The 26153-nt window shown below is 51.8% G+C and overlaps 1 protein-coding gene across 1 annotated transcript; it reads left to right on the forward strand.

The window, feature by feature from the left end:
• Positions 1–9547: 9547 nt before the first annotated feature.
• Positions 9548–25747, forward strand: SUMO3 (small ubiquitin like modifier 3). Its single transcript, XM_045852748.1, has 4 exons — positions 9548–9719; positions 15391–15519; positions 21834–21905; positions 24336–25747. The coding sequence occupies exons 1-4, from the start codon at positions 9699–9701 to the stop codon at positions 24426–24428; spliced, it is 315 nt and encodes a 104-aa protein (XP_045708704.1). The 5' UTR covers positions 9548–9698; the 3' UTR covers positions 24429–25747.
• Positions 25748–26153: the final 406 nt, after the last annotated feature.

The raw sequence follows: 26153 nt of genomic DNA on the forward strand, positions 1-26153 counted from the left end.
TGTCCAGGAGCTGTCCTCGTGTCCTTGCCCTCAGCCCAGTCTGCGCAGTGCTGCCCAGCCAGGCCTCCCTTCCGTGGAACTGCAGGCACGCCCAGGGGGCCCCAGGAGAAAGCAGTCCTGCCTGCCTTTGCGCTTTGCGTCCACAGGCACCCACCCTCCATCCCTCTTCTGCGGGCCTGGTTTGTGGGGAGCAGCCCATCCCACTTCTGAGTCTCTGCTGAGCTGTTTTTACCATCATGTCATCGTCAGGACTCTGGGACTTCTGCATGCTGAGTTAGTGGCTGGAGATACCTCTCAGTCCCCATGGGAAGTGTGAGTCAGTCCCACTGGGCCCGGCTGCACTCCACCCACTTCCAGGTGAAAGTGCACGGACAAGTCAACTCCGGCTTCTCCACCCCGGAGTGGCGGGAGCTCACAGGCCTACGTCTAGAATGTGGGAGGCTGGAAGTTGAGTCTCTGCCCCCAGGTGTGGTCCCAGGGTGGCCTTGGGCCCGGCGAGTCCTTGGAGTCTCAGTCCACGTGGGAAGCTAACATTAGCCTTGGACTCCGTTGAAGAAGTCGGATGGTGAGGCCTCTGCTTGGAAAGGTAGGGACAGTGAGTGAAGTGCTTCGTTCCAGTGTCTGCTCTTCAGGAAAAGTCACTGCTGGGTAAAAAACAGGAAAAGTCAGATGGGGAGGTAGTGGCCAAGTCACCACCAACTGGTTCTCGGAGTCCTTCCAGAGCTGGTCTGCACCCCAGGGCTCTGTCCTGCCATGCATCTGCGCACGTGGCTGCCACCGCCCAAAGGGCCTCGCAGCTCCTGCTTCTGCTCCATCCCCTTTGGGGGGCGCCCTAGTTCCCAGTCCAAGGCCGTTCGTGCTGCTTTGGCATGAAATGTGCGTGAACTGTGAGCGGGATCAGATCATAGAAGTAGAATTCTGGATCGAGGTGTCCACGGTGCTTATATAAAATGGTAGAATGTGCCACACTACCCCTCACTTGAAGGGGTCTGTGACACTTTGCAGGATGGATGGTGGTCAGCGGCCCAAACCAGAACCCCACCTGGAAGTCAGTTCCCTGAGCAGACGGAAGCGCGGGCCCTGCACACGTGTGTGTGTGTGTGTGTGTGTGTGTGTGTGTGTGTGTTTGGTCCATGTGGATGCTGGCCTAGGGCATCACTGTCAAGAGCACTAGGGCCACAGTGGCCGGGAGGAGCAGGCCTGGCCACGAGTGACAGGCGGGAGGAGCAGTTGCAGCCGTCCAGGGGGACCAGACTGTGGGTAACTCTACCCCGTCTTGTCAGCGCTGGGGCAAGTTGGTGACTGTCACAGTTTCTAAGGAATGAGACCAGGAGGGAGGCAGGACAAGCCCTGGACCCGCCACTGCGGGTCCCCAATCTCTTTCCCGTCCCTCATTCTAGACCCCTCTCCACAGCGCCTCTGCTGGCCCGGCCGCTCCCTGCAGTGCTGTTGCATATACAGGTCCCAGGCCCTGGGGACAACGCGCTGGTCAGGCGGCGGCTGGTTCAGTTGCCGTCCTCTGCTCTACCAGGAGGCACGACAGATGGCCCGTGGGTCCCCAGAGCTCCCGACAGACTTGCTGTGGCCTGGTACTTAGCATAAACCTGTGTACCTCCTCGAGGTCAGGGTTGCCACTCCCGGGCTTTCCCTGCTACTGGTCCACTTCAAGGAGCCGAGGGGACCTGCAGCAGTCACCTCTTCAGGGAATGGAGACCTTACTCTGTCCCCTGGTCCAGGTGTCCGGCCAAGCCTGCTAGGGCAGGAGGCACCAGGTAAGTTGCTGGGAGGGGTTAGCAGGCAGTTCCGCCACCTGGACTTGTTACCCTCGGCTGCTGAATCGGACAGACCGCGGCATTCTGGTGACTCAGCCCAGAGAGGTTTCCCGGTGGGAGGCAGCTTTCCCCACCGTGGTCTCGTGGCTGGGTGTCCCCTGGGTTCTCCAAGTCCTGTGCCTCCAGCTGAGGTGAGGAGGACAGCAGGGCAGCCCCAGTGGGGACGTGACACTGTCACCTCCACGCAGTTCCCTTGGCAGGAGCGCACTCCTGGCCGGGCAGCTGCCTGCCTCACCGGGGCCGCACTGGGAGCCCACGCAGGCTGTCGGGGAACCGCGTCCACGTGAGATGATTCCCTTCTACCAGCACCTCCACTTCCTCGGGAAAACTGGCTACAGAGGCCCAGCGTGGGCCCCTCCCTGCGCGGAGAGACTGGCCTCGCCAGTTCAACGGGAACTTGACTTGGTTTAATGGGCTTTCTCTCCAGAGCTAAAAAAACATTCATCTGTAGTAGTGGAGAAGAAGTCCCATTGTTCTAAAGCCTGCGTGCTAAGAACAGCGCCTATCTACAGGTGAGTCACAAAATACACTCAACATGACATCCTTGCGTGATTCCCCAAGTTCCCATTCTCTAAGGCTAGGGGTAGCGGTACTGAGTCCACACGATGAAGTTTCTTTGACAGTGGGAGTGGCCGGGGGGCTTTTGCAGTGACTCGGAGGGAGGCTGGGGTGCTGGCCTGGCCAGCACTTTTACTGACATTTTCAAGAGGACGCTGTCCACCTGCTGGCTCTTGATAAGGGTCGGTGGTGGGCCCTGCCCCTGCCCTCTGCTCCCTGCTGGCCAGCTGGGGCGGGGTGAGTCCCGTCCCTCTCTGCGGCTCCCCTCCAGCCGGCTGCCCTTTCCTGACACTAATGCTCAGTCGTCACTGATGCCTCCGGCACTGCCCCTCTTGGGACTTATTCTCAAGTGTTGCGTGTTCTGTGTGTTCCTCTTGACTACTGCACGTACGATCACGTTTGGCCCAGTGAAGTCGATGAGTATCTCACACTGAGGGTGAAGTGGGGCATTTTCTTCGTGCCTCATGATTTTCAACTTTGCCCTAATGGACAGCATTGCCCTTTTTGTTTATTCAACAGTTTTACAAAATCACGGGTGGCCACCTCCAGTTACTCACACAGTCTCAGGGACCCATGTTCAGAGGGTGACAGTAGGGAGGGGGCCACCCGTGTCAGCTCGGGTGCAGGGGGGCTGACACAGAGAAACCAGACTGGTCTCTCTGATGGGAACCTAAAAAGGAGTTAATCTGGTCAATGTAAACAGTAGTTAACCCAGTATTAAGAATTGTTAAGTAGGCATAATAAATGATTAACTTGGTATAAAGAGAATTTAACCAGCCATAAAAGTAGCTAACCAGGGCCCTGGCCAGTGTGGCTCAGTTGGTTGGAATGTCACCCGATAACTGCAAGTCACAGGTCTGATTTCCAGTCGGGGCACGTGCCTGGGTTTCGGGTTCGATCCCTGATCCAGGCAGGGGCACGGGTGACCCCCGGTCTGGGTGTGTATGAGCCCAGTCTGGGTACCTGTGAGAGGCGACCAGTCAGTGCTTCTCTCTTGCACTGATGTTTCTCTCTCTCCCTTCCTTTCTCTAAAAGCAATGAAAACAAAACAAAAACAAAAACAAAAACAAAGTGTCCTTGGGTGAGCGTAAAAAAAAAAAAAATTAAGTGAACCAGGCATGAAGCATAGTTAACCTGCTAGCCACAGAGGCACCAGCTGGCACTCAGGAGGAGGTTGGGTGATTCACACCCAGGACCAGAGTGGTGGGCCCAGCCCCGAGCCGGAGGCAACCCTGTCCTGAGCTTGCTCGAAAGCCTTACTGTGCTGAGTTCTTCGGAACTGAAACTGCAGGATGGGAGCATGAAGTTGGATGGCTCGCTCGGGAGCCCTAGACCTGTTTCCCAAGTATGTTGCCATGGCCTGCCCCTCCCCAAGTGGACACTGACCCAGGGAGGAGGGAAGGGCAGGGAGAGGTAGGGCCAGCCCTCGAGAAGCCTACCACAGGGCCGAGACAGGCAACTGAATCCCGGGGATCCGGACACCAAAATCAGGAGAGGCTGTTTCTCGGAGGGCACAGAGAGCTCGGTGCTGTGCTTTGAGGGCATATAGTGGTGTGTTCGGGGATCAGAGCCGGCAGGCCCAGGGCAGTGGGGGGCTGCAGGCAGCCCTGCCCTGACCCTCCTCTGCTCCCTGACTCCACGCTCCTCCTCCCCAGACCCCTCCCTGACCCCAGAGTGTCTCACAGGACTCTCACCACGACCAGCCCAAGCCAGACCCTGTTGCCCGAGCTCTACAGCCTGCAGAGCACGGCAGCGTCTCCACGCTGCTCTACCCAGGTCCACCGTGCCATCCCTCTGCTCCTCTGGAACATGGCTGGCCCCACTGTTCTCCCTGGAGCCCCTTCTCCCTGACCCGAGGGACCCCTTTAAACTGCAAATATGACCCACTCAACGCCCCTCCTCTGCCACAGTGCCCACTGCACTTAGAAAACGGCCCGAGCGCTATGATGGCCCAGAACGCCCCTTGCTCTGCTCCATCTGCATCTCCCTCTCCTCCGTCAGCACACCAGCTCCTTCGTGCCTGGAACCAGCCGGCCCTCGCCTGGAGCACCTTCCCAGGCTTCCAGGCAGCTCCTGACTCTGCTCCCTCTATTGCAGGTGTCTGAACTTACCCTCACCACCTACCTGAAGGGCCCCCCTTTGCTATGATCTGTTCCCTAACTCAGATGTTCTGTTCTGGCCAGCAGATGTAGCAGGGTTTAACCACAGAAGCAGAACCAGTAGGCTGTCAGTCCAACCATCCATTCATCTATCCATCCACCAACTACCTCCCACCCATCTGTCCATCCCTCTTTCCATTCATGCACCTGTCCGTCCATCTTCTATGGATCAATTCCAGGGAATTGGGTTCCACAGTCATGGGGTTGTGAGTCCCATGCAGTCCCTGTAAGGCTCTCTCCCCATCTGATGCTGGGGCTTCAGGTCCACAGGGTGGGCAGACAGGAAGGGAGGGTCATGAGCAGCATGGCTGCTCAAGAAAGAGCTGAGTCCCAGGACAGCACCAGCCCCTGCTGTGAGCTCAGCAAGCACTTGTGAAATGGATGAATAGATGGGTGGATGGATGGGTGGATAATGAAAGGTTGGCTAAATGGATGTATGGTGGGTGGATAGGCGGGTAGATGGATGGGTGGATAAGTGGTTGGATGAATGGGTGGATGGGTGAATGGGTGGGTGGGTAGTGGGATGAGTAGTTGGATGGATGGATGGCTTGAGCAGAGGGATGGGTGAATGGGGAGATGGATGTATGGGTAAACAGGTGGGTGGATGGATGAGTGGATGGATTCGATTCAGAAGATGTTATTGTACAAAGTCGGTATTTATTTAGACTTCTCTATAAATGTGTGCTCTTTGTTGTATTTCCATGCTTCCTTCTCCCTTCATTCCCTCCTGTTTTTTTTATTTATTTATTTTTAGAGAGGGAAGGGAGGAGAAAGAGAGAGAGAAACATCAATGTGCAGTTGCTGGGGACCATGGCCTGCAACCCAGGCATATGCCCTGACTGGGAATCGAACCTGCGATGCTTTGGTTCGCAGCCCGCACTCAATCCACTGAGCTACACCAGCCAGGGCTTCTGTTCTTTCTTTTCTTTTTGTTTTCTTTTTCTTTTTTTTAAATTTTAGCAGCACAAGCTTTAATTCAATGGCCAGAGAATGGAGAAGCAGGTGTTAAACTCACAGATCAATTTCTCGTTCTAGAGAAGTCTGGGGGAGATCAGTGGGGTAATGTAATGAGGGGGAGGCATATGCATTCGTTTTCCGGGAACGGGTGGGTCCCTTCCCAGAACCAGGGCGCCATCCCTTTTCTTCTCTCATGTTCCAAGTCGGATCTGTCTGGGCGCCAGTGGGTGTGTCCGTTAGCAGGCAGGGAATAATGAGCTTCAGGGTCTCCTGGAGTTCAGACTCAGCACTGTCTCGGTTCAGGCGGCTTTGGTCAGTTTGTTGTTATTCTAGTCCCCTTCCTTCATTTGTGTTATTCCAGTAAAAACAACCCACACGGGGAAAACATGGGGGTAGGCGTCCCGGTTGGGAGGGTCGCTTGTTTGTTTGGCTAACAGTCCGGTGAGTGGGAACAGGTATCGTGATGATTACATTATAATATATAATGTGCCCTGGCTGGCGTAGCTCAGTGGATTGAGCTGGGGCTGCGAACCAAAGCATCGCAGGTTCGATTCCCAGTCAGGGCACATATCTGGGTAGCAGGCCACTGCCCCCAGCAACTGCATATTGATTCTCTCTCTTTCTCCCTCCCTTCCCTCTCTAAAAATAAATAAATAAAATCTTTAAAAAAAAAATATATATATATATAACTTAATTCTATCTTGGCCTTCATCTGTTTGTTCATCATCATGTTCATATTTCCCTTGGTTTTGGATCGTTTGTCTTCAGTTTTCTTTGTAAACTTTTATTCAATTCCAGATATGGGTTATGACAATATTTTTGTTAATTTGAGACCCTGGATGATGCTCTTTTCTTCCAAAAGCAAAAGCGCCCTTTTGCTTCAGGCTGGTAATAGGAGGGAGAGCCAATCAGCTTAGCCCAACTTGGGAGCAAGCTGTGTGGATGCTGGGTTTCAGTCTTCGTGAGGACTGATCCCTTGACACCTCAGCCTGACTCCTTTGCTCTGGGCCTCAGTGCTTTAGGTCAAGGTCCAGGTTATTGATCAGAGCCTCCACCCCACAAGTTTATCCTATTGTTGGCCGTGCCCATTCTGGGAGACTCAAGCAATGTTTAGTGTCTTAACTTCTTGTCCATGGCATATATTTATGGATCGTATTACATGTGTCTCTCCCCCTCTCTTCCTCTTCCTCTCTCTCCCTCTGCCCATGCACACAGAGGGAAGGACACAGGGATGTGGTGGCCATCTCCAAGCCAGGGAGAGGGGCCTCACTTGAAACCAACCCTGCTGGTACCCTGATCTCAGACTTCCACCCTCCAGCATTGTGAGAAGAAGTGTTGTTTAAGCCTCCCAGTCTGTGGTATTTTCTCATGGCAGCCTCAGCTGACTAACACATCATACTATTCACCAAATGTATCTAAGGGAAAAATGACTTCCCTCCTTTCTGGGATCTTTGCTCCTCAGAGAAGTTTTCTGTGTTTTGGTAGCTATCTAATGCCTTCAGATCTTCAAAATATTTCATACAGATCATCTGGTTGTTCAAAACCACAATGGTTTTGTAATTTGCTTTAAGAAACTTACTAACATCATATGAGTGTCTTTTCTTATCAACTATTCTTTTTTTTTAAATCCTCACTCAAGGATGTGTTTATGGATTTAGAAAGAAGGGAAAGAGAGAGAGAGAGAGAGAGAGAGAGAGGGAGAGAGAGAAACATCGATGTGAGAGATACCCGGTGATTTCCCATTTGTTCCCGACTGGGGATTTAACCTGCAGCCTAGGTATGAGCCCTGACCGGTTATCAAACCACAACCTTTTGGTGTCCGAGACAATGCTCCAACCAACTGAGCCATCGGACCAGGGCCATTTTTTTTTTAGACATTTAATAGTGACATAACCTTTCATTATATGAGTAGACCATAGTTTAATTTCTTATTGTAAGAAACACATTTAGATACTGTGTTTCATCAATTCTAAGTTACATATTTTTCACACTTTAAGTCTGAAGCCAGGATGTACCTTCCATCCATAACCCATCACAGTTTAATGTGTACATGGCACATACATTATCTTTTATAATTGAGACTGTCTTAGAGATGTCGATGGATCTGAACACTGCTACCCCCAGCCAACAGTCTGGGGTTTGATTCCCATTGTCCATCTCTGTCTTGGAAGGGGCTGGTTCTCGAAGGCTCCCCTCTTTTGGAAGCACAGCTTGAGCTGGCCATTCTACCTTGGGATCCTCTGGCAGAGGAGGGTCACTGTCCAGATTCCAGGATGAAAAGGACCAAACCCCTGGACCTGGCTGGTGCAGCAGGTTGGCTCCCATTAGTCCCTGCATGAAGAGACTTCATCAACATGTGAAATTACAGCCCTATTTTGGGGAGCCCCCTTCCCCTCTCCTAAATGTACCTCTGGTCAAGAAAGTGAATTTTCAAGAGTCAGGGATGGTTTGTGAAATTAGAGTCTGTAAAAACTTGGGTCCGTGGCTTGTGATGTGAACAGGAGATGAGTGGAGCCCAGTTGACTGGGGTTTAGGATGGACATGGTTCATCTGTCACTTAGGTTCAAATCCAGACCCTGCTATTCTGTAGCTGTGTGACCCTATGCAGTCCACCCTCCCCCTAAACCTCAGTTTCCTAATTGGCAAAACAGGGATCATGAGGGTCCCTGCTTCTGTTTCGTGATGCTTGAGTGGTACTATGCTTGGCACACTTTTGAGTGATAGATAAATGTTGGCCGTCACTGGTCCATTTCATCTGAGGGCATTAGGATTACAGACGGGGAGAACAGGAAGAGCCAGGGCTTCCTAAGAATGTGCACCTGAAAGTAGTGAAAGGACATACCGACTGTGGCCCCCATTCTCTGGCACATTTTTGGTGTCCACAGGAGCATTCCTGTAGCCCACCTTGCTAGGGTCCTACCCTGGGTTTGCCCTGAGAGGCAATAGGGCCCATCAGTTGATCTCATTGACCAACTGCCTGCTTTCAAATCCCAGTCATACCACGTACAAACTCTGGGACCTCGGGGTATGGAATTTAATTTCTGAGCATCTCAATTTCCTCACCTGCAAAATGGGTTGCTGTGAGAATTAGGTTCAGAGTACTAGCATCTGGCGCAGCGTGTGCACTCCAGAAATGTCAGCAGACCAGTCACAACAAGGTCTCCCACTCCCATCTCCCCCAGGTGCTAGGCTTCCACTTGCCAGGTTCAGAAGCCTCAAGTGGGGCCAGACAAAAGAGTAGGAAGCCTCAGAGGAAAGCCCGGCTAAGCTCAGAGTGAGACGTGGACAGGAAAAAGACATGCTATATCCCTGATCCTTGTTCATGCGCATCCACCTGCAGCTCTGGGTGGAGGCCTGACCTGAGATTTTGTGGGCTTCAAAATGAGTAAATGCCATGTGTCCTTGGTGGATGGAGCTGATGCGAGGGTCAGCTTTGGCCTGCCTTCTAGTTCCGGAGTTCTTCATGACCTGACATTTGGCCCCTGGGTGAAGGCTCCTTTTCCAGTAGGCGCTCTGGCATTCCCAGGTCCTCTGTGGCCACTGGAGGTGGTTCACCAGACCGGCCTTATTTTCTTTTCCTTGGAGAAATGCACTCTTCATGCGGGAAGTGAGTGGCGGCCCCTTGAGCTTCGCTGGCTGAGTTCATGCAGGCAAGGGCTAGGTCTGTGGATCAGGGCACTGAGGCAGACAGACCCCAAGGTATTGCATCAGTTGTGGTCCCTGAGGCCGCACCCGACCCAGCCTCTCGGCGTAGCTCTTTGTGTGCCACTCCCATTCCTATGCCCCGCCCCTGGCCCCCCCTCCCCCGCTCGGAGTCCAGAGCGATTCCGCCTTGGGTGCCCTGAGCGGCCCTGAAGTCCCAGCGCACCCCACCCCCACCCCTCGGTGCCCCGAGCGCCCCCGGGTGTTGGGGTGCTGAGATGGCGCGGGGCTCCGCCCCGTGACGCATTCCTAATCGTCGAGAACCTCAGCCCAACCGGGAGCGCGCTCGACGATCCCGGGCGCGCGCGTCGTGCACGCGCGCCCCCACGTGACCTCGCCCCGGCCAACCGGTGCGCGGGGATTTGGGGGGCAAAGCGCGGCCCCGCGAGCAGTTGCGGCGGGAGAGCGGCGGGCCGAGAGCGTGACTTGCCCGCTCCCGCGCTGCTTAATTCCTCGCCACCGCTCCGCCACCCCGCCACCGCTCGCAATCATGTCTGAGGAGAAGCCCAAGGTAAGTGCTGGTGGGCGCGGGCCATCCTTCGCTCGACCCCCTCCTGCGCCGTTCTGCCCGCTCCTGCTGCACATTGGGCGCCCTCCCGGGCTCAGCACAGCCTCCCCGGCCAGGGTACAGCAGCGTAGTCTGGGCCTGCTAGAGCCGGGGCTTCCCGCCCCTCCCCCCCGCAGTCGCGCTGCTCTGCTCCCCTCCCCCAGCCCGCCTGCCCCGCCCTCCACCCAGGCTCCGCCCCGCCTTCGGCCCAGGCTCCGCCCCGCCCTCCACCCCCACAGCCCAGGCTGCCCTCCGCTCAGGCTCCGCCCCTACGTCCCAGGCAGGTCCTCACACCCCCTGCCCAGGCTCCGCCCCAACTGCTCGCGCCTCGCCGCATGGCGGGGCCCTTAGGGTCTTGCTCCCACTTTCACTAGATTCAGGTCCTCCTCTAGGGCGGGGCCCACACGGAGCTCGGAGGTACCGCGGGGAGACCCCTCGTCACAACCCTCTTGGCTCCAGTACTCAGTTACTGCCGCCCCTTACCTGTCGGGCTATACCATGTCCTGGACCCCCTGCCGCATCCAGACTCCCCCTTTCGGGGAGTCTCCTGCCTCTCCCTCCTGGGTCCCTTCTACGGACTTCGCTCCCTCCCGCTCTGCAAAACCAGCTCCCCTTCCATCTTGATCCCCAGTTGCGGGAATCTGGGGCCCTGCCACCCCCTTTCACGGAGAAACGCTCTCCCCGCCACAACCCTTCTCCTGGACTGTCCCTCTCCAGGACCTTCTGTGTCACGGTGGCCCTTCACCCACTAGCCCCCTCTCTCAGCGGTCTGGCGCTGTGTGCTACCTACTAACCTGCCTGGGCGCGCTGCCGACCTTTACCTTACAGCTCCTCCCGCCGCACCCTCCGGCGTGCGCTCACCGTTGCACCGCCAGGCCCTGCGGGTGTGCACCCACCCTCCCTACCGCAGTCCCGCGTGTGCGCCCCTCCTCCCCAGGCTGTCCCCACTGGTCCCCATGGCGCCCTCTGCTGTGTGCTCCTCCAGGGCAGTGATTTTCCTTTCCTTTTTTCTTGCCTTTCCTTTCCCTTTCCCTTTTCTTTTAAATTTATTGATTTTAGAGGGAGACAGAGAGGAGGGGGGAGAGAGAGAAAAAAAAACACGTCGATTTGTTTTTCCACTTACTTATACCTTTATTGGTTGAGTCTTGTATGTGCCCTGACTGGGGATGGAACCCGCAACCTTGGCTGTGGGGAGGATGTTCTAACTAACTGAGCTACCCCGCCAGGGCCTGAGGCAGCCATTTTCAGCCTTTTTCATCTGATGGCACACGTGAACTAACTACTAAAATTCTGTGGCACACCCCAAAATATATTTTTTGCTGGTCTGACAAAAATAGGTATAACGTTGATTCATTTACACCTGACGGCTATTGTGTTGGCTGTGTCATTTCTTTATTGGACAGTCTAAGGGACAAGAGAGCAGTGCCCCCGACTAAATAGTTGAGTATTGCGTATTTCAAAAATTCTTGCGGCACAGCGGTTGAAAGTCACTTTTCCAGGGTATTTGGCTGTCAATCTTTGGAAAGGTCCACAGTAGTTGTGTAACGACTCCTACTAAAGACAGGTTTCCAGAGTTTTTGGTCTGCACTGTCAGAGTTTGTTTTTCTGACCAGGAGGAAGCGCTGCTGTGGAGTTGAATGCTCTGCACACGGGCTTCCTCTGATACCGGCCTGGGGCTGGAGGCTGCAGCCCTCAACGCCGTGGGCGTGGAAGCCAGCCCCCCTCTCTGCCCTGCTTTGAGTGAAGATCGCATTCATTCCAGGCAAACTTCCTCTCTCCGTGTTCGGTTGGAGCTGCCTTCGCCTTTTATACCACCCCTCCCAGCCCGGTCCTTTGGCCAAATATAAATGCCTTCCTTTGTTTTTCGGGTGGCTTCCCCTTATTGAAGTTTACAATGAAATACACACAATACTCATTTCTTCAGTGGGTTTTAACTTAACTCTCCCACGCGGTCAGCTTCCATGGCCCTTTCCGTTGAATAAACGTGTTTGGATTGTGTACAAAATGACTAAGTGGTTTGCAGCGCTTTTGGTGCCGGCTGAGGAGCCCTCTCTGCTCTGGGTAGGGCCCGGAGGCGAGGAGGCGCACTCCCAGGCCATCGGGCTGGCGGAAAGAAAACCTTATGGGTCAGCGGGGAAAGCAGCTTCTCACTCCCCTGCATAGCTGAGGCAGGGAACTCACTGCAGTGAATTTTGCATTGTGTTCGTTGTTTGTAGGGTTTGTTGGTTTTTTCTTTTCTTTAAAGGTTGTATTTATTTATTTTAGAGAGAGTGGAAGGGACCGAGAGGGAGAGAAACATCGATTGGTTGCCTCTCTCACACCCCTAATGGTGGAAAGTGGGGAAACCTGGCCCGCAACCCAGGCACGTGCCCTGACCAGGAATTGAACCAGAGAACCCTGGTTCACAGGCCGGCACTCAATCCACTGAGCCATGCCAGCCAGGGCTGTTTTTCTTTCTTTTACTCCTCGTTTGTTAGGAGCTCACCAGGGGTCTGGGACAGGCCATTATTCTTGGTGTCCCTCCTTTGGAGGAGAGAGGTGCCTGGGGCCTTCCCTGGGTGCACTAGCCCCCCAAGGGAACGGGTGCCCTCACTGTCCCCGGTGAGGCCCTCTGCCCAGTCCTGCTGCCTCTCTTTGCCGAGTCTGCAGCTGCTGCCCTGCTTTTCTGTTTGTTTGAACACATCCATAATTTTTCATTATAGAAACAAATGTTTCCTCTGTCCACATGCAAAAGAATTAAGTTGGACTCTTAACACCACATACAAAAATTAACTCAATGGATTAAGGACCTAAATGGAAGACCTAAAACAATAAAACTCTTAGGAGAAAACAGGACAAACACTTCTCAGCACTGAACGTGGCAATGACTTCTTGGATATGAGGCCGTAGGCACAGGCAACAAGAGTAAAAACAAACAAACTGGGCTTCATGAAAATTAAAAAAATTTGTGCATCAAAGGATACGGTCAACAGTAAAAAGGCAGCCTACAGGAGGGGAGAGGATACGTGCAAATCATCTCTATATAGTAATAAAGGATTAATATTTGGAATATATAGAGAATTTATAAGACTCAACAGCTGGAAAATAATCCCATTCAAAAATGGGCGAAGGACTTGAGTAGACATTTCTCAAAAGAAGATATGCAAACAGTCTTAAGAGCCCTGGCCTTGTTGCCCAGGTGGTTAAATCATCATCCTGATATGCCAAGGTAGCGGGTTCAGTTCCTGCTCAGGGCACATACAAGAATCAACCAATGAATACATAAATAAGGGGAACAACAAAGCGATGTTTCTGCCTCTTTCTCTCTGGCTCCCTTTCTCTAAAATCAGCACATAAAAAATTTTTTAAAAACCCACAAATGTTCAGTAAGGACATGAAAAGATGCTTAAAATCGTCGATCATCGGGGAAATGCAAATCAAGACCTCACACGCAATGGGACGGTTACTATAAAGAAAACAGAAAACAAGTGCCGGTGAGGACATGGAGCAGCTGGAACCCTCGTGCACTGTTGGCTGGAATGTAAAATGGGGCAGCAGCTGGGAAAACAGTATGGAGCTTCCTCAGAAAATTAATATAGAACTACCCCATATGACCCAGCAATGCCACTTCTGGGTATGTACGCAAAATAGTTGAAAGCAGGTTCTCAGGAGGCGCACTCACACTCACTGCGGCATCATTTCATGGTAGCTAAAATGTGGAAGCAACGCAAGTGTGTATCAGTGGATGAGTAGACATACAAAATGTGGTCCATCCATACAAGGGAATATTATTCAGCCTTAAAAGGGAGAGAGATTCTGACACAGACCTTGGTATGGATGAGCCTTGAAGACATATGTCAAGTTAAATAAGCCAGTCACAAATAGGCGATGACTGTGTGATTCCACTTATACGAGGGACCTGGAGTCGTCAGAGTCAGAGGAAGAAAGTAGATGGTGGGTGCCAGGGGCTGGGGGAGGGGAGTAAGTGTTTAATGGCGACGGAGTTTCAGTTCTATGAGATGAAAAGTGTTCTGGAGATAGACGGTAGTGATACTCCCACAACGTTATGAATGTGTTTAATACCACTGAAAATGGTTCAAATGGTAAGTTTCACGCCATGTGTTTTTTAACAATAAAAATTTGGGGAAATACTTCTAAGTGCAGTGTGGTACCCTGGATTGGGTCCTGGAACAGAAAAAGGACACTGACGAAAGAACTGGTGAAACAGCAGCGAAACTTGGAGTGTCGTTGCTAGTGATGCGCCAGCCAGCGCTGGTTTCTCAGGTGCAGCAGGTGCAGCCGTGGGTGCCAGATGCTGATATTTGGGAGACGGGGGAGAGATGTACAGGAGCTCTCTGTCTCTGTTTTGCAACTTTTCTGTAAATGTAAAATTGTTCCAAAACAAAAGCTTTATTTGAAAAAAAAAAAAAAAAGCAAATGCATGTTTAATCTCTGGGGGATGAGGGGTGCTCCTAGAGGGGACCCCCAGCCCATCCTGGCCTTGGGTCCCCGAGCACTCCCCGCTTGTGTTGCTGGGTTTGCCCACACTGGAGTCCACGCTGTGGAGGGGGTGGTGTGGTGCCTGGCCCAGCTGCCACCCAAGGATGCAGTGGGGTAGGCACCGCCCCAGGGTGACCTCCTCCAGGCTCCTTGCTGGGGACTTGCCTCCTAGGGGCACTCCAAGCTCCCCAGACGGAGCTGCACCACCACTCAGCCTCAAGCCAGAGTGCGGGATGCTGCCGCTTGCCCCCCAGCACCCCCTCTATTAGGAGAGAGGGCAGTGGGGCCCCAGCCCTCCCAGCAGGGAGGGATTGAGAGCGGATGTGACTCCACAAAGCTGGCCAGTAGCCCTGGCCCACAGCCCCACTGTGGAGGTCAGCTCTTCTGGGGATGTGCCAACAAGGGACACAAGGGGAAAGGAGCATGTGTGTCAGCCGGAGAAAGCACAGTCACTTGGAGTTCCATCAAATCTTTTTCTCTACAGATTGACTCGGGGCAGTTTCATCCTTTTGTTCAGAGATAACACCTCTATTCCCAAACAGTGCCAGATAAACGAGGTGGCCCTGGGCCTGCGGGACCCTCACTGTGCACGTCCTGCAGGTGCGGTGCTCTGGTCCTCAGGAAATGCCTCTCAGACTGAGCTGCGGTTCCAGGACACAGACCTGGGCATCCACTGTATGTGCGATTGCTCGGGGGCTGTGGGCAAGTCCAAGATCAAGTGGAGGGAGGGCTGGCTCCCCACGAGGGTGTCAGCCGCTAGCAGGTGGAGGCTGCCGCACACACGGCGGCCCCAGAAAGACGAGCACACGAGGGCTCATCCCCCTCGGCTTCACACAGTGACCTGCGGCAGACATGGGCTTTGTCTCAGTTTTTTCTAGATTGCACAGATTTTTTTCTTTGAAGGGCCAATCTGTGAGCTCTGCATATTTGCATTGAATTTCCTTACACACGGATGCTTCACAAGTAGAAGGTAAAAATAAATTCTGTGTAAAAATAAAACCCTCACATGAGTGACTCTGGATTGCTGGAGAACTTGAAGAAATGGGTTGCTTTTAATGACTTAAAAAATACTGCAGCAATCACCTAAAAGGTGATTATTTAAAACAGTGGTTATTTTGGGACACGGTGTTGAGGCCCAGTGTTGTATCTTTTGCAGGAGGGAGTGAAGACAGAGAATGACCACATCAACCTGAAAGTGGCCGGGCAGGATGGCTCTGTGGTCCAGTTCAAGATCAAGAGACACACCCCGCTGAGCAAGCTAATGAAGGCCTACTGTGAGCGGCAGGTGCGCCAGCGGGCTGGGTGGGGCAGCTGTCACCGCGTGTGCGGGCTGTTCAGGGCTCCACTGTCCTGGAAGTGTGTGTGCCCACATGCATGTATGCATTGATGTGTGCCTGTGTGATGTGTTTGCATGCGTGTCTGTGTGCAAAGCATGCACGTTTTGTGGTTGACATCTCTCTTCAGCCCTCTTAACCTCCAGGTCGTGCCCATCAGCTCTTGTCTCAGCAGGCAGCACCGAAGGCCACTTCTTCCCCCCCCACCCCCCCACCCCCCCCGGGGGTTGAGGGTGATGGCGCCTCTGCTTTTGGGATCAGTGCGGGTGTAGCCGCCTTCCTGGGAGGCTGCGGAATGGTGTGGCAGGAGTGGTGCCGTTCTCCTTCTCACGGTAGCTGGAACGTGCTTTGGAGAAACAGCCCTCATCACAGTTTATTTTTATTTTATTTAGTTTTTATTGTTTATGCTACTACAGATGTCCCATTTTTTCCCTTTCACTCCCCTCCTCATCAGTTTAGATTCCACAAAATGTTTGATTCCCTTTATTTACCAGTTTTCAAAATAAAAACCCGACTCAGTTTCGTCTTACCACAGTGACCAGTTAAGTTGAGCACTTAAACATTTTTTTTTCTATTGATTGGTTGAGGGGTGGGGTAGGTGGGGAAGCGGTGGGGGGAGAGAGAAAGAAAAGGAAAGAGGGAAACATTGATCTCCTGTTCCATTTATTTACGCATTCATTGGTTGATTCTTTTTTTTTGTTTAAGATTTTATTGATTTATTTTTAGAGAGGGAAGGGAGGGGGGGAGGGAGAGAGAGACAGACAGACAGACAGACAGACATTAATGTTCGGTTGCTGGGCCGGTGGCCTGCAACCCAGACATTACCCTGACTGGGAATCGAACCTGCGATGGCTTGGTTTGCAGCCTGCGCTCAATCCACTGAGCTACGCCAGCCAGGGCCATTGGTTGATTCTTATATGTGCCCTGACTTGGGATCTAACCCGCAACCTTGGCGTATCGGGATGACGCTCTAACCAACCGAGCTACCCAACCAGAGCCAAACTGAGCATTTTTAGTTATGGTTATTTTTGTTGGTGTCATGAGCTTACAGCTGAAACGCATCTGTGCTTCGTCTCTGCGTCGGTTTCGCTCTCATCCTGCTCTGCTGGACTGACCTTTGGTCCTGGGGCTTACCCCGCCCACTCAAGTGCTCTCACTCAGTGGCTGTGCGTGCGTACTGCCATGGGTGCAGTGGGTACCCTGGCCTCTTCCCCGGGGATCCCGTCCCTTTTAACGGGAGGGGTCCTTCCTCTGGCTTCTTTGGAAATACAAGTGTTTAGCCCATTTCGGTTCCTGGCTTTGGTCCTTCTTGCCGTGGCTTCTGTTGCTGTAAAAGACACCATAGGAAGCCACGCCTCCCTCTTTGCCCTCCTGCTTCTCAGACCCTTCTCCGCAGAGGCACTGTCATCACTCCTTCCGCTTTTCTTGCACTCGTTCTGTAAATGTGCTTGTGCTTTGATTTTGGAGATTATCTTCACCTGCGGAAGGTGGGGATGCGGCTGTGACACCTCCACCTCGCGCCCTTCCCTCTCCCCTGCAGTCGTTTGCTCTGGCGTCTGCTGGACTCTGGGACCCTGGGATAGCTACACCGTGGACCCTGCTTACACACCTGTCTCGCCCAAGTCCTTTTGCCTGGTCTGGTGGTAGCCGTGTGCCCATTGTTAATGCAGTCCCCACATTCTCCCCTGTGCTGCCCAGTCCCCACGTAGGCAGGCACTGGTGGTCACCGCCAGCCACCACTTTGTGTCCTTGCTTTTCCTACTGTGCCTCCTGGGCCCCTCCTGTCCTGCCCCCCCGGAAAGGTTTTTTTTGTGAGGCCAGCTTCGTGTCTGTCTGTCATCTGAGAGTCATTCTGGAAACTTCTTTCACTCTCTCCTTTGAATTTTCTGGGTTAATCTTCTGCCCTTTCTGATGGAGCATGTCTTCCAGTCTCTTGTTCAGAAAGGGCACGTAAGATGCAGCATCAGAGGCACCGCAGTCTGAAAATGACTTGCTCTTTACAAACCCGTGCGCTTGAATATTTGACTGCATGCAGATTTCCAGGTTGAAATTCATTTTCCTTTTTTTTTGGAGTTACTGCATGATTTTCTTCTGGCTTCTAACGTTGGTGTGAAAAGTTCAGTGACATTCTGATTGTCTTTCCTTTGTACATATCTTGGTTTTTCTGAGCCTTTCAGGGACCTCATTCCCACGTTTTGGAGTTACATCATCACGTGCTTTGAGGTGTGCGATTTTACCACTCATTTCTCGGGCTCTTTCAGTCTAGAAACTTATTTTTAGTTCAGGAAGTATACCTTCTATTAGTCCTTTACGGTGTGTGCCCTCTCCGTCTCTGCTCTCTCTTTGGAACTCCTGTCCGTAGTGCCGGTGCTGTCCGGGAATGCTGATTATGACCACTTCCACTGTTTTGCATCAGGGGGTTTTGTCATCGCTGTTGGTTTCCTTTCTGGGAGCTTTTCTCAACTTTATGTGGACAACTTTGTCATGATTTCCAGTTTCCCAAAGTTCTTGTTGTTTGAGGCTCCTTCTTCCCTAGTGGCAACTTACTATTGTTTACTAACTCCCTAAGAATTCCGTATATGCTCATGCCTGTATTCATGTATGTGCATGCATGCATGCGAGTGTTCATACGTGCATGTACATGCATATGCATTTGTGCATGCCTGTGTGTGACGTGTCCTTGGATCCCACCCCCTCCCTCATCCCCCATGTTTCTCCATCTGAGGTTTGGTCTCTCACATATTGGAGTCTTTCCTTAAAGACCCTCTAACCTTGGTTAACTACTCGTATTTAAGACTGAAGCACTAGAAAGCTGATGGGAAACTGCACACACAGGTGTGTGGACAGAGCTCACACGTGGTGGGGACGGCGACCTGCTGGGGTGGTGGTTTTGTGAGGGGCTTCCAGATGAGTCACTAAGTTTCCCACAAGTCGAGCCCCACCCCGCCCCTGTCTGTGCTCTGGGAGTGCAGTGGAATCATGGAGGGGGCTCAGAGGTGGCCTGGGGTGTGCCTGCTCTCCTTACCGCTTCGCTCAAGCCCAGGGCTCCCTCTGCCTGTGGAAAGCATAGCGCCTGGCCTCTTGGGCTTGGTGGCCCTAACTTGGGGGGCTGATAGGAACTTTCAGGCATTATCCAAAACCAGCTGCCTTCGGCATCTCTGCCTCCCGCACGGTCTGTGCCTGCACCTAGCCTCTCAAGACTGTGTCTTGTTGCCCCCACCCCATCTGGACCTTGGGGTCCAGCACCCAGGGCTTTGGAGCTCTCAGACCATTGGTGACACCCCTTTTCTGCGGGCTCATGGCCCTCCTGCTCTTTGTCCTGCTGTTTATGCCTTTTTAAAAATTTCTTTATGTTTTTTCAGTAGAGTTTCAGGAGCAGCAGAGAGGTGCGTTTTAATCCTGTTTCTCCTGTTTAAGCAAAATCAGAGCTGCTTTTAAAAAGGCAGCGTCACCCCGGCTGGTGTGGCTCAGTGGATGGAGGGCCAGCCTGCAAACCAGGCATGTTGCCAGTTCCCAGTCAGGGCATGTGCCTGGGTTGCAGTCAGGTCCCCTGTTGCGGGTGTGTGAGAGGCAACCACACATTGATGTTTCTCTCTCTTTCTCCTTCCCTTTCTCTAAAAATAAATAAATAAAAACTTTTTAAAAAGGCAGTGTCTTTGCCCTGACTGGTGTGACTCTGTTGGGCATCGTCCCGCAAAGCGAACGGTCCCTCGCCCAGTTCCCCTTTAGGGCACACGCCTGGGCTGCCGGTATGGCCGCTGGTTGGGGTGCGCGTGAGAGGCAACTGGTTGCTGTTTCTCACGTTGATGTTTTTCTCACGCCCTTTCCCTCCCCTTTCTCTAAACATAAATGAAATTGAGAAAATAAAAAGGCGCTGTCCTTGCACCCTGACCATGTCACCACTCCCTCAGGAGGCAGAAAGGCAGCAGGTGCTCCTTTTCAGGGGGAAAATGTCCTCCCTTCTGTCTTCCTCAGGGCCACAGCCATCAGGACTGCGTCCCAGTTCTATGCAGTCTTCCTGTCGTGTGCTCCTGTCACCTGACCTGTTTCCAAGAATGTTTTTTTAAATATATTTTATTGACTATGCTGTTACAGTTGTCCCATCCCCCCCATATTGCCCTCCACCCTGCACACCCCCTCTCACCCACATTCCCCCTTTAGTTCATGTCCACGGGTCGTACATGTAAGTTCTTTGGCTTCTACATTTCCCATACTATTCTTACCCTCCTCCTATTTTCTGCCTACCATTTATGCTACTCATTCTCTGTACCTTTTTCCCCTCCCTGCTCCCTCCCTACTCACCCCACTGATAACCCTCCATGTGATCTCCATTTCTGTGATTCTGTTCCTGTTCTAGTTGTTTGCTTAGTTCGCTTTTGTTTTTTGTTTTAGGTGTGGTTGTTAATAACTGTGAGTTTGCTGTCATTTTACTGTTCATGTATTTTATCTTCTTTTTCTTAGATAAATCTCTTTTAACATTTCATATAATAAGAGCTTGGTGATGATGAACTTCTTTAACTTGACCTTATCTGAGAAGCACTTTATCTGCCCTTCCATTCTAAATGAAAGCTTTGCTGCATAGAGTCATCTTGGATGTAGGTCCTTGCCTTTCATGACTTGGAATACTTCTTTCCAGCCCCGTCTTGCCTACAGGGTTTCTTTTGAGAAATCAGCTGACAGTCTTATGGGCACTCCTTTGTAGGTAACTGTCTCCTTTTCTCTTGCTGCTTCTAAGATTCTCTCCTTCTCTTTAGTCTGGGGTAATGTAATTATGATGTGCCTTGGTGTGTACTTCCTTGGGTCCAACTTCTTTGGGACTCTCTGAGCTTCTTGGACTTCCTGGAAGTCTGTTTCCTTTGCCAGATTTGGGGGAGTTCTCCTTCATTATTTGTTCAAATAAGTTTTCAATTTCTTGGTCTTCCTTTTCTCCTTCTGGTACCCCGATGATTCAGATGTTGGAATGTTTAAAGATGTCCTGGAGGTTCCTAAGCGTCTCTGCATGTTTTTGAATTCTTGTTTCTTCATTCTGTTCTGGTTGACTATTTATTTCTTCCTTCTGGTCCAAACCATTGATTTGAGTCCCAATTTCCTTCCCATTACTGTTGGTTCCCTGTACATTTTCCTGTATTTCACTTAGCATAGCCTTCATTTTTCCTCTAATTTGTGACCATATTCAACCAATTCTTTGAGCATCCTGATTACCAGTGTTTTGAACTGTGCATCTGATAGGTTGGCTATCTCTTGTCACTTAGTTGTATTTTTTCTGGAACTTTGATCTGTGTTTTCAACTGGGCCATATTTCTTTGTCTCAGCACACCAGTTATGTAGTGAGGGGTGGAGCCTTAGGTGTTCACCAGGGCGGGGCATCCCATGTCACTGTGTTGTGACGCTGTCTGTGGGGAAGGAGTCGAGAGGGAACAATGGTGCTTGCTCCGCTCTCTGACAGATTTGTCACTTCCCGCTATCCAGAAGCAAACTGGGCCCCTTCTGGTGCTGATTCCCAGGTGGGTGGGTTTGTGTACGTTCTAGGACCCTGTGGGTCTTTCCAACGAACTCTCCTGTGAGGCTGGGAGTCTCTCCCGTTGCCACCTCAACCCCCACAGGTTTATTCAGTCAGAGGCTTCAGGCTTTATTTCCCGCTGGGGCCCTGGGTTGGGGAGTCTGTCTCGCTCCCCAGTTGTTCCTCCTGGTTTATCTGCGCGCGAACATGGGACCGTCACATCCCCAGCTGCTGCTTTGCCACGAGCACTTTCCACCTGTCCACCCTACTCCGCCCCTCCTACCGGTCTGGATGAATGGTTCTTCTTTAACTCCTGGTTGTCCGACTTCCATACAGTTCGATTTTCTGTCAGTTCGAATTGTTTTGTGTTTTTAAATTTGTTGTTGTCCTACTTTTGGTGGTGCGAGGAGGCACAGTGTGTCTGCCTACGCCTCCATCTTGGCCGGAAGTCCAGACCCAGTTTTTCTCCGAGAGCGTTTTAAAGGGGGGAGGTGGTGGTGTCGGCAGTAGAAATCCCGTTTGGCCTCTAAAGGAAGTGGGGGGGATGAGTGAGGGCAAGTTCCTGGGGCTCCAGGTCGCTGGAGCAGCGCTCTCTGAAGGTGCTGGTGCACGGGAAATGGACTGCACGCCCCCTGGTGGGTTTGCAGCCCACTGGATCATCAGTCTGCGTGTTCAGAATCCTGGTAGTTTGATGCAAAACATTCTATGTGTTTTAGTTAATTCATTACCTGGAAATATTTAATGACGTTTGCCTTTTCTTTTCAGGGCTTATCGATGAGACAGATCAGATTCAGGTTTGACGGTCAGCCAATTAATGAAGCAGACACCCCGGCCCAGGTAAGAAAGCATTTGGGTGCCCCGGGCTGCTTCCCACCTGCACTTAGACTAACTGCTGTTCCAGACGTGCTTGTGGGGGGTTACTGACGGGTGCTTATATGGGATGCACATGTTTTCTTACTGTTCTTACTCATTAGGTTACCTACTTTTCTAATTGGGCAGCTCAGTGTTTCAGATGGGAATGATGCTGCTTTGTCGGCCGTCCTCCTCCAGGCCGGGAGGGGCAGCAGGTGGGCCGGGGGCTCAGCAGAGGAGGTCCAGGGGAGAAGGGCTGAGTACTCACACCCACCGGTGGTCTGGACACTAGTCAGTTTGTAGCTAACTTAGTGGTTTGCTTCTTATGCCCCGTAAACATTTGTGCATAAAGGGTATGAATGGAAAGGAGGGAGTTTTTATCAGTCAGGAGTTAGTTTTTGTTAAGCACCTCCCCCCCCCCACCCCACAACGCTCTCAGCGCTGGCTCAGCGTGTTGCCGCGCGTGGCCCCACAGTGGAAGAGCTTTGGATGGAGGAGGCTGAGGGTCGATCTGTGGGTCTTGTCATTCATCACCTGGATGACCTTGTGATCCAGGCCCTTACTTGTTGGGGGGCTCTGCCCGCAGAGGCGCCTGCCGTCCCCCCACCTGCCACAGGTGAGACTAAGTCTACTACGACATGATCTGCTTGGGGAGGAAAGGTGGCCGATCTCGCAAAGGAGAAGGGCCAGGAGCCTGTTCCTCAATGGGCTTTTGCCAGGTTCAGTTTGCACAGGAATACAGGTAAAGCTCATCAGTCATTGTCAGGCAGTAAGGCTCAAACAATAGATGACATACAAAGAACTACAAGGGCTTATTCTGAGTCAGGGTCAGTTAGCTAAGGGGCTGTAAAACTTTGGGAAACAAGCTCATTTCATGCTTGGACCCTAATCAGAAAACTGAGGACATTCTTAGCAAAGCAGGTTTCATAGGATTTTATGTATTTTTTCTTACGCCTGATTGCCCTGGGGAACCTGCCCTTTCCAGCACATGGCTGCACTGCCCTCTGTCATTGTTTCAGGCTTAAGGTAGGCAGGGGAAGTAAGGCAGCCAAGAAATTAGGAGACTTCTTGTAGACAGAATGAGGACTCAGGCTATGTCAAAGCCGAGGGGTGAGGGTCCATCACTCCCTTTTTCTATAGCCCCCCAAGTCCTTCCCTGAGGGCCCCTCCGTGACCGTGCCTGTCTTAGGTCATCCCTCTCTTGAGGAATCTTACCTGTCACTGGCTAACGGGGCCAAGCAGGGTGAAGTAAAAGGGGGAGGGGGCAGAGGCAGTGCCCCTGCCAGGGGATAAGCTTTGTCTCCTTAGTGGCTTATGGTCCCAAAGTCTCTCATTTAGCCTTAGCCCTGGGGGTGGTTACAGCTTCTGAAACCAGACAGGGCGGTTCCCAACACCTACTCTGTTGGAATCTCATTAGCCTTGTCCTTTAGGGAGGGAGAAGCAGAGTGAGACTCATGTAGAAGGGCTGCACGTGTCTGCCCAGTTGAGGAACTCTTCTGCCACAGAGATGGTGGTTGGCTCTGTGAAGATTTCTGGGAGGCCTGCCCTGGGCTGGGGGCTGGAAAGCCCTCCACCCAGCTGTCACTTGGCTCCTGCCCAGGTAGTGTCTGCAGCAGGACAGAGCCCTCCAACCCTATTTAGCCTATGATTTGCAGAAACTTTCTTTTGCTCTGAGAATGGACAAAGGTCAGGGCAGGTGTCCATGCCCACAGTGTCAGTAAGGGGAGCAGGCAGGGAGCATTTGCCCATCCTTGCCCTGGTCTTGAAGGTGAGGGCAGGCAGCCACGGTGCTGCCAGCCGCAGGCCCCTCGCTGAGAGGACCTTCTCTGTTGACTGGGTTTGCTTTGGAATCCACAGGCACCATCCAGGCCTTGGTGCTGCTCACTGGATGTTGCTAACTGGAACGTTTAAGTAATAATTGTAGATATTTGTTCATTTTTTTTCAAAACAATTGGATTATCTTACTTTTTTTAAAGATTTTATTTATTTATTTTTAGAGAGGGAAGGGAGGGAGAGAGAGAGAGAGAAACATCAATGTGCAGTTGCTGAGGGCTGTGGCCTGCAACCCAGGCATGTGCCCTGACTGGGAATCGAACCTGCGACACTTTGGTTCGCAGCCCGCGCTCAATCCACTGAGCTACGCCAGCCTGGATTTAAAGTTAGTTTTAACTTCGTTTTGTTAGGGGAATGTTGGTGAATACGCAGTTTATTGGAAATCCTAAACAAAGCCTCTTCTCCCCGCATACGACCCAGGAGGGAGGGCCACAGAGCGAAGGTGTGACAGGGTGGTGCACACCAGTGCAAGGGAGACAGGGTGGTGCATGTCTGTGGTCAGTTGAACAGTTTCCGTTCTCGTGATGGTGAGAAAACTAACAGCTCTCCCCTCTCTCACTGCCGCCACGTCGATCCTGCCAGCTGGAGATGGAGGACGAAGACACCATCGACGTGTTCCAGCAGCAGACGGGAGGCTCGCGGGTGACTGGCTGCCTCTCGGGATGTGGTCTCTAGAGGGACCGGCCCCACTTTGTCACTGTCCTTGCATTTGCTGTCAAATAGTGAACACGTGACCATGCCAATCACAAAGGAGTCTGCAGGAACCAAGGACATCCACCAAAATTCCTTTCCTCTCTGACATACTGCGGGTGCAACTCAAAACTGTCTGCAGGGACAAATCCTCGCCTGAACCCGGGCCAGCCACAGTGTCATGTTTGTTTAGGAAGATGAGTTGCAAAGTTTCTGGGGTTTGTTTTTGCTTTCATTTTTGTCTTTCCCCTCCTCCTATGACACTTCCCTGAAGCTTGTGGTGTGAATGTCCTCTTAGTCTAGATAGGGATCGTATCCTAGGTATCGAGTAAGGCCTCCTGCTTATTTTATCATGTAGAGAGCTGGAGTCACCAAGGTGGGGGTGCTTCTGTGGGACACATTTTGGGGGCATTGTGGGGATGGGCGACAGACTTCCACTTACTGTTTCTTGTAGGTTTTTAAAATACTATTGCAAGTTTAAATTTTGTGGGAATATAGTAAAGTTGAAGGGAGAATACTGGAATGTTTTTTAAAAGGTGAAAAGAAAAATAACGAAGTCCCTTCATGGCATGGCCCTGGATGCTCTGTTCCTCTGGTGTCTGCTTGGGCAGAGGTGGGCCAGGGGCCCCCAGTGGTACACGGGCAAAGCGGGGTGCAGCGGAAATAGGCTTTTCCCTTTTTTTAAAAAAATTTTTCACTTACCGTTTACATTCAATATGATTTTGTATCAGTTTCAGGTGTCCCCTTTTGTTAATACAGAGGAAAGTAGTTCCCACGTTTCTCATTTGGTAGTAGTACTGTGGCCTCCAAGTTCTTCCAGTATTTGCTTCTGATGAGTAATTATGGTGTCTCTATACAAAAAGTACGATTAAGTATTGCTGACTTTGCAGTGACATTTTTGTGTAAAAGAGCTACTTCAGAGTGCAGTTACAGGCGGGCCCCAGGCAAAGACAACTTTTCGGCCTCACAGACTGTGTTCTGCCGCTTTCCAACATTAGCTGTGATTTCATTTCGGTAAGACATTTTGGAACCCGTACCTATGAAACGTTCCGTTCTCCTCCTGCCCTTCCATGTGGAGCCCCTGCTGCCCGGTGGCCCTGCTGTGCCTCGTTCTGGCACCTGGACAGTGCGACCTCGACCATCTCTTGCTTGCCTGGAATCTTGCCTTTCCTTTGTGTTTTGCTGTTGGGGTGTGGATGTGGTGTCTGCTGGCTCTGCTGTTTGTTCACAATTTGTACATTCTTTGTTGTCCTTTACTACTGTACACAGTAAATATAGTTTGGTATTCTGTCTCTTGTATTAAATATACTGCATTTGGAGGTTGCGGCCAACTGTCACAATGCAACACTTGTAATGACCACTCAGCGAGGCCACTTAGATTTTGATTTAAAGGCTAGTCGATGAAAAGTTAAGTATTCACCTGCTGCCTCACCCCCGACACACCCCGCCCCCGGGAGGTCACCTGTGTTGGGCTGCCATGTTCCTGCCGAGAAGTCCACCCTCTCACGCCCCACAGAACTCTCTCATTCAGTAAGCTGCAAACTGACACTATGACGACACTCACTGTCTTGGGTGTCACATGTAAAGAGAGGATGGGTTTTGGAGGCAGCAGACGGAGCTGGGCATCAGCCTGGCATCTCAAGTTGTTTGGTGCCTTGTGCCTTCCTGTCCTACTAGTGTTCCTCTGTGTGGTTGACAACCTACTCACCT

The sequence above is a fragment of the Phyllostomus hastatus genome, unplaced genomic scaffold (genome assembly GCF_019186645.2).
Source record: "Phyllostomus hastatus isolate PE091 unplaced genomic scaffold, TTU_PhHast_1.1 phas_contig_948, whole genome shotgun sequence".
Taxonomy (NCBI): Eukaryota; Metazoa; Chordata; class Mammalia; order Chiroptera; family Phyllostomidae; genus Phyllostomus; species Phyllostomus hastatus.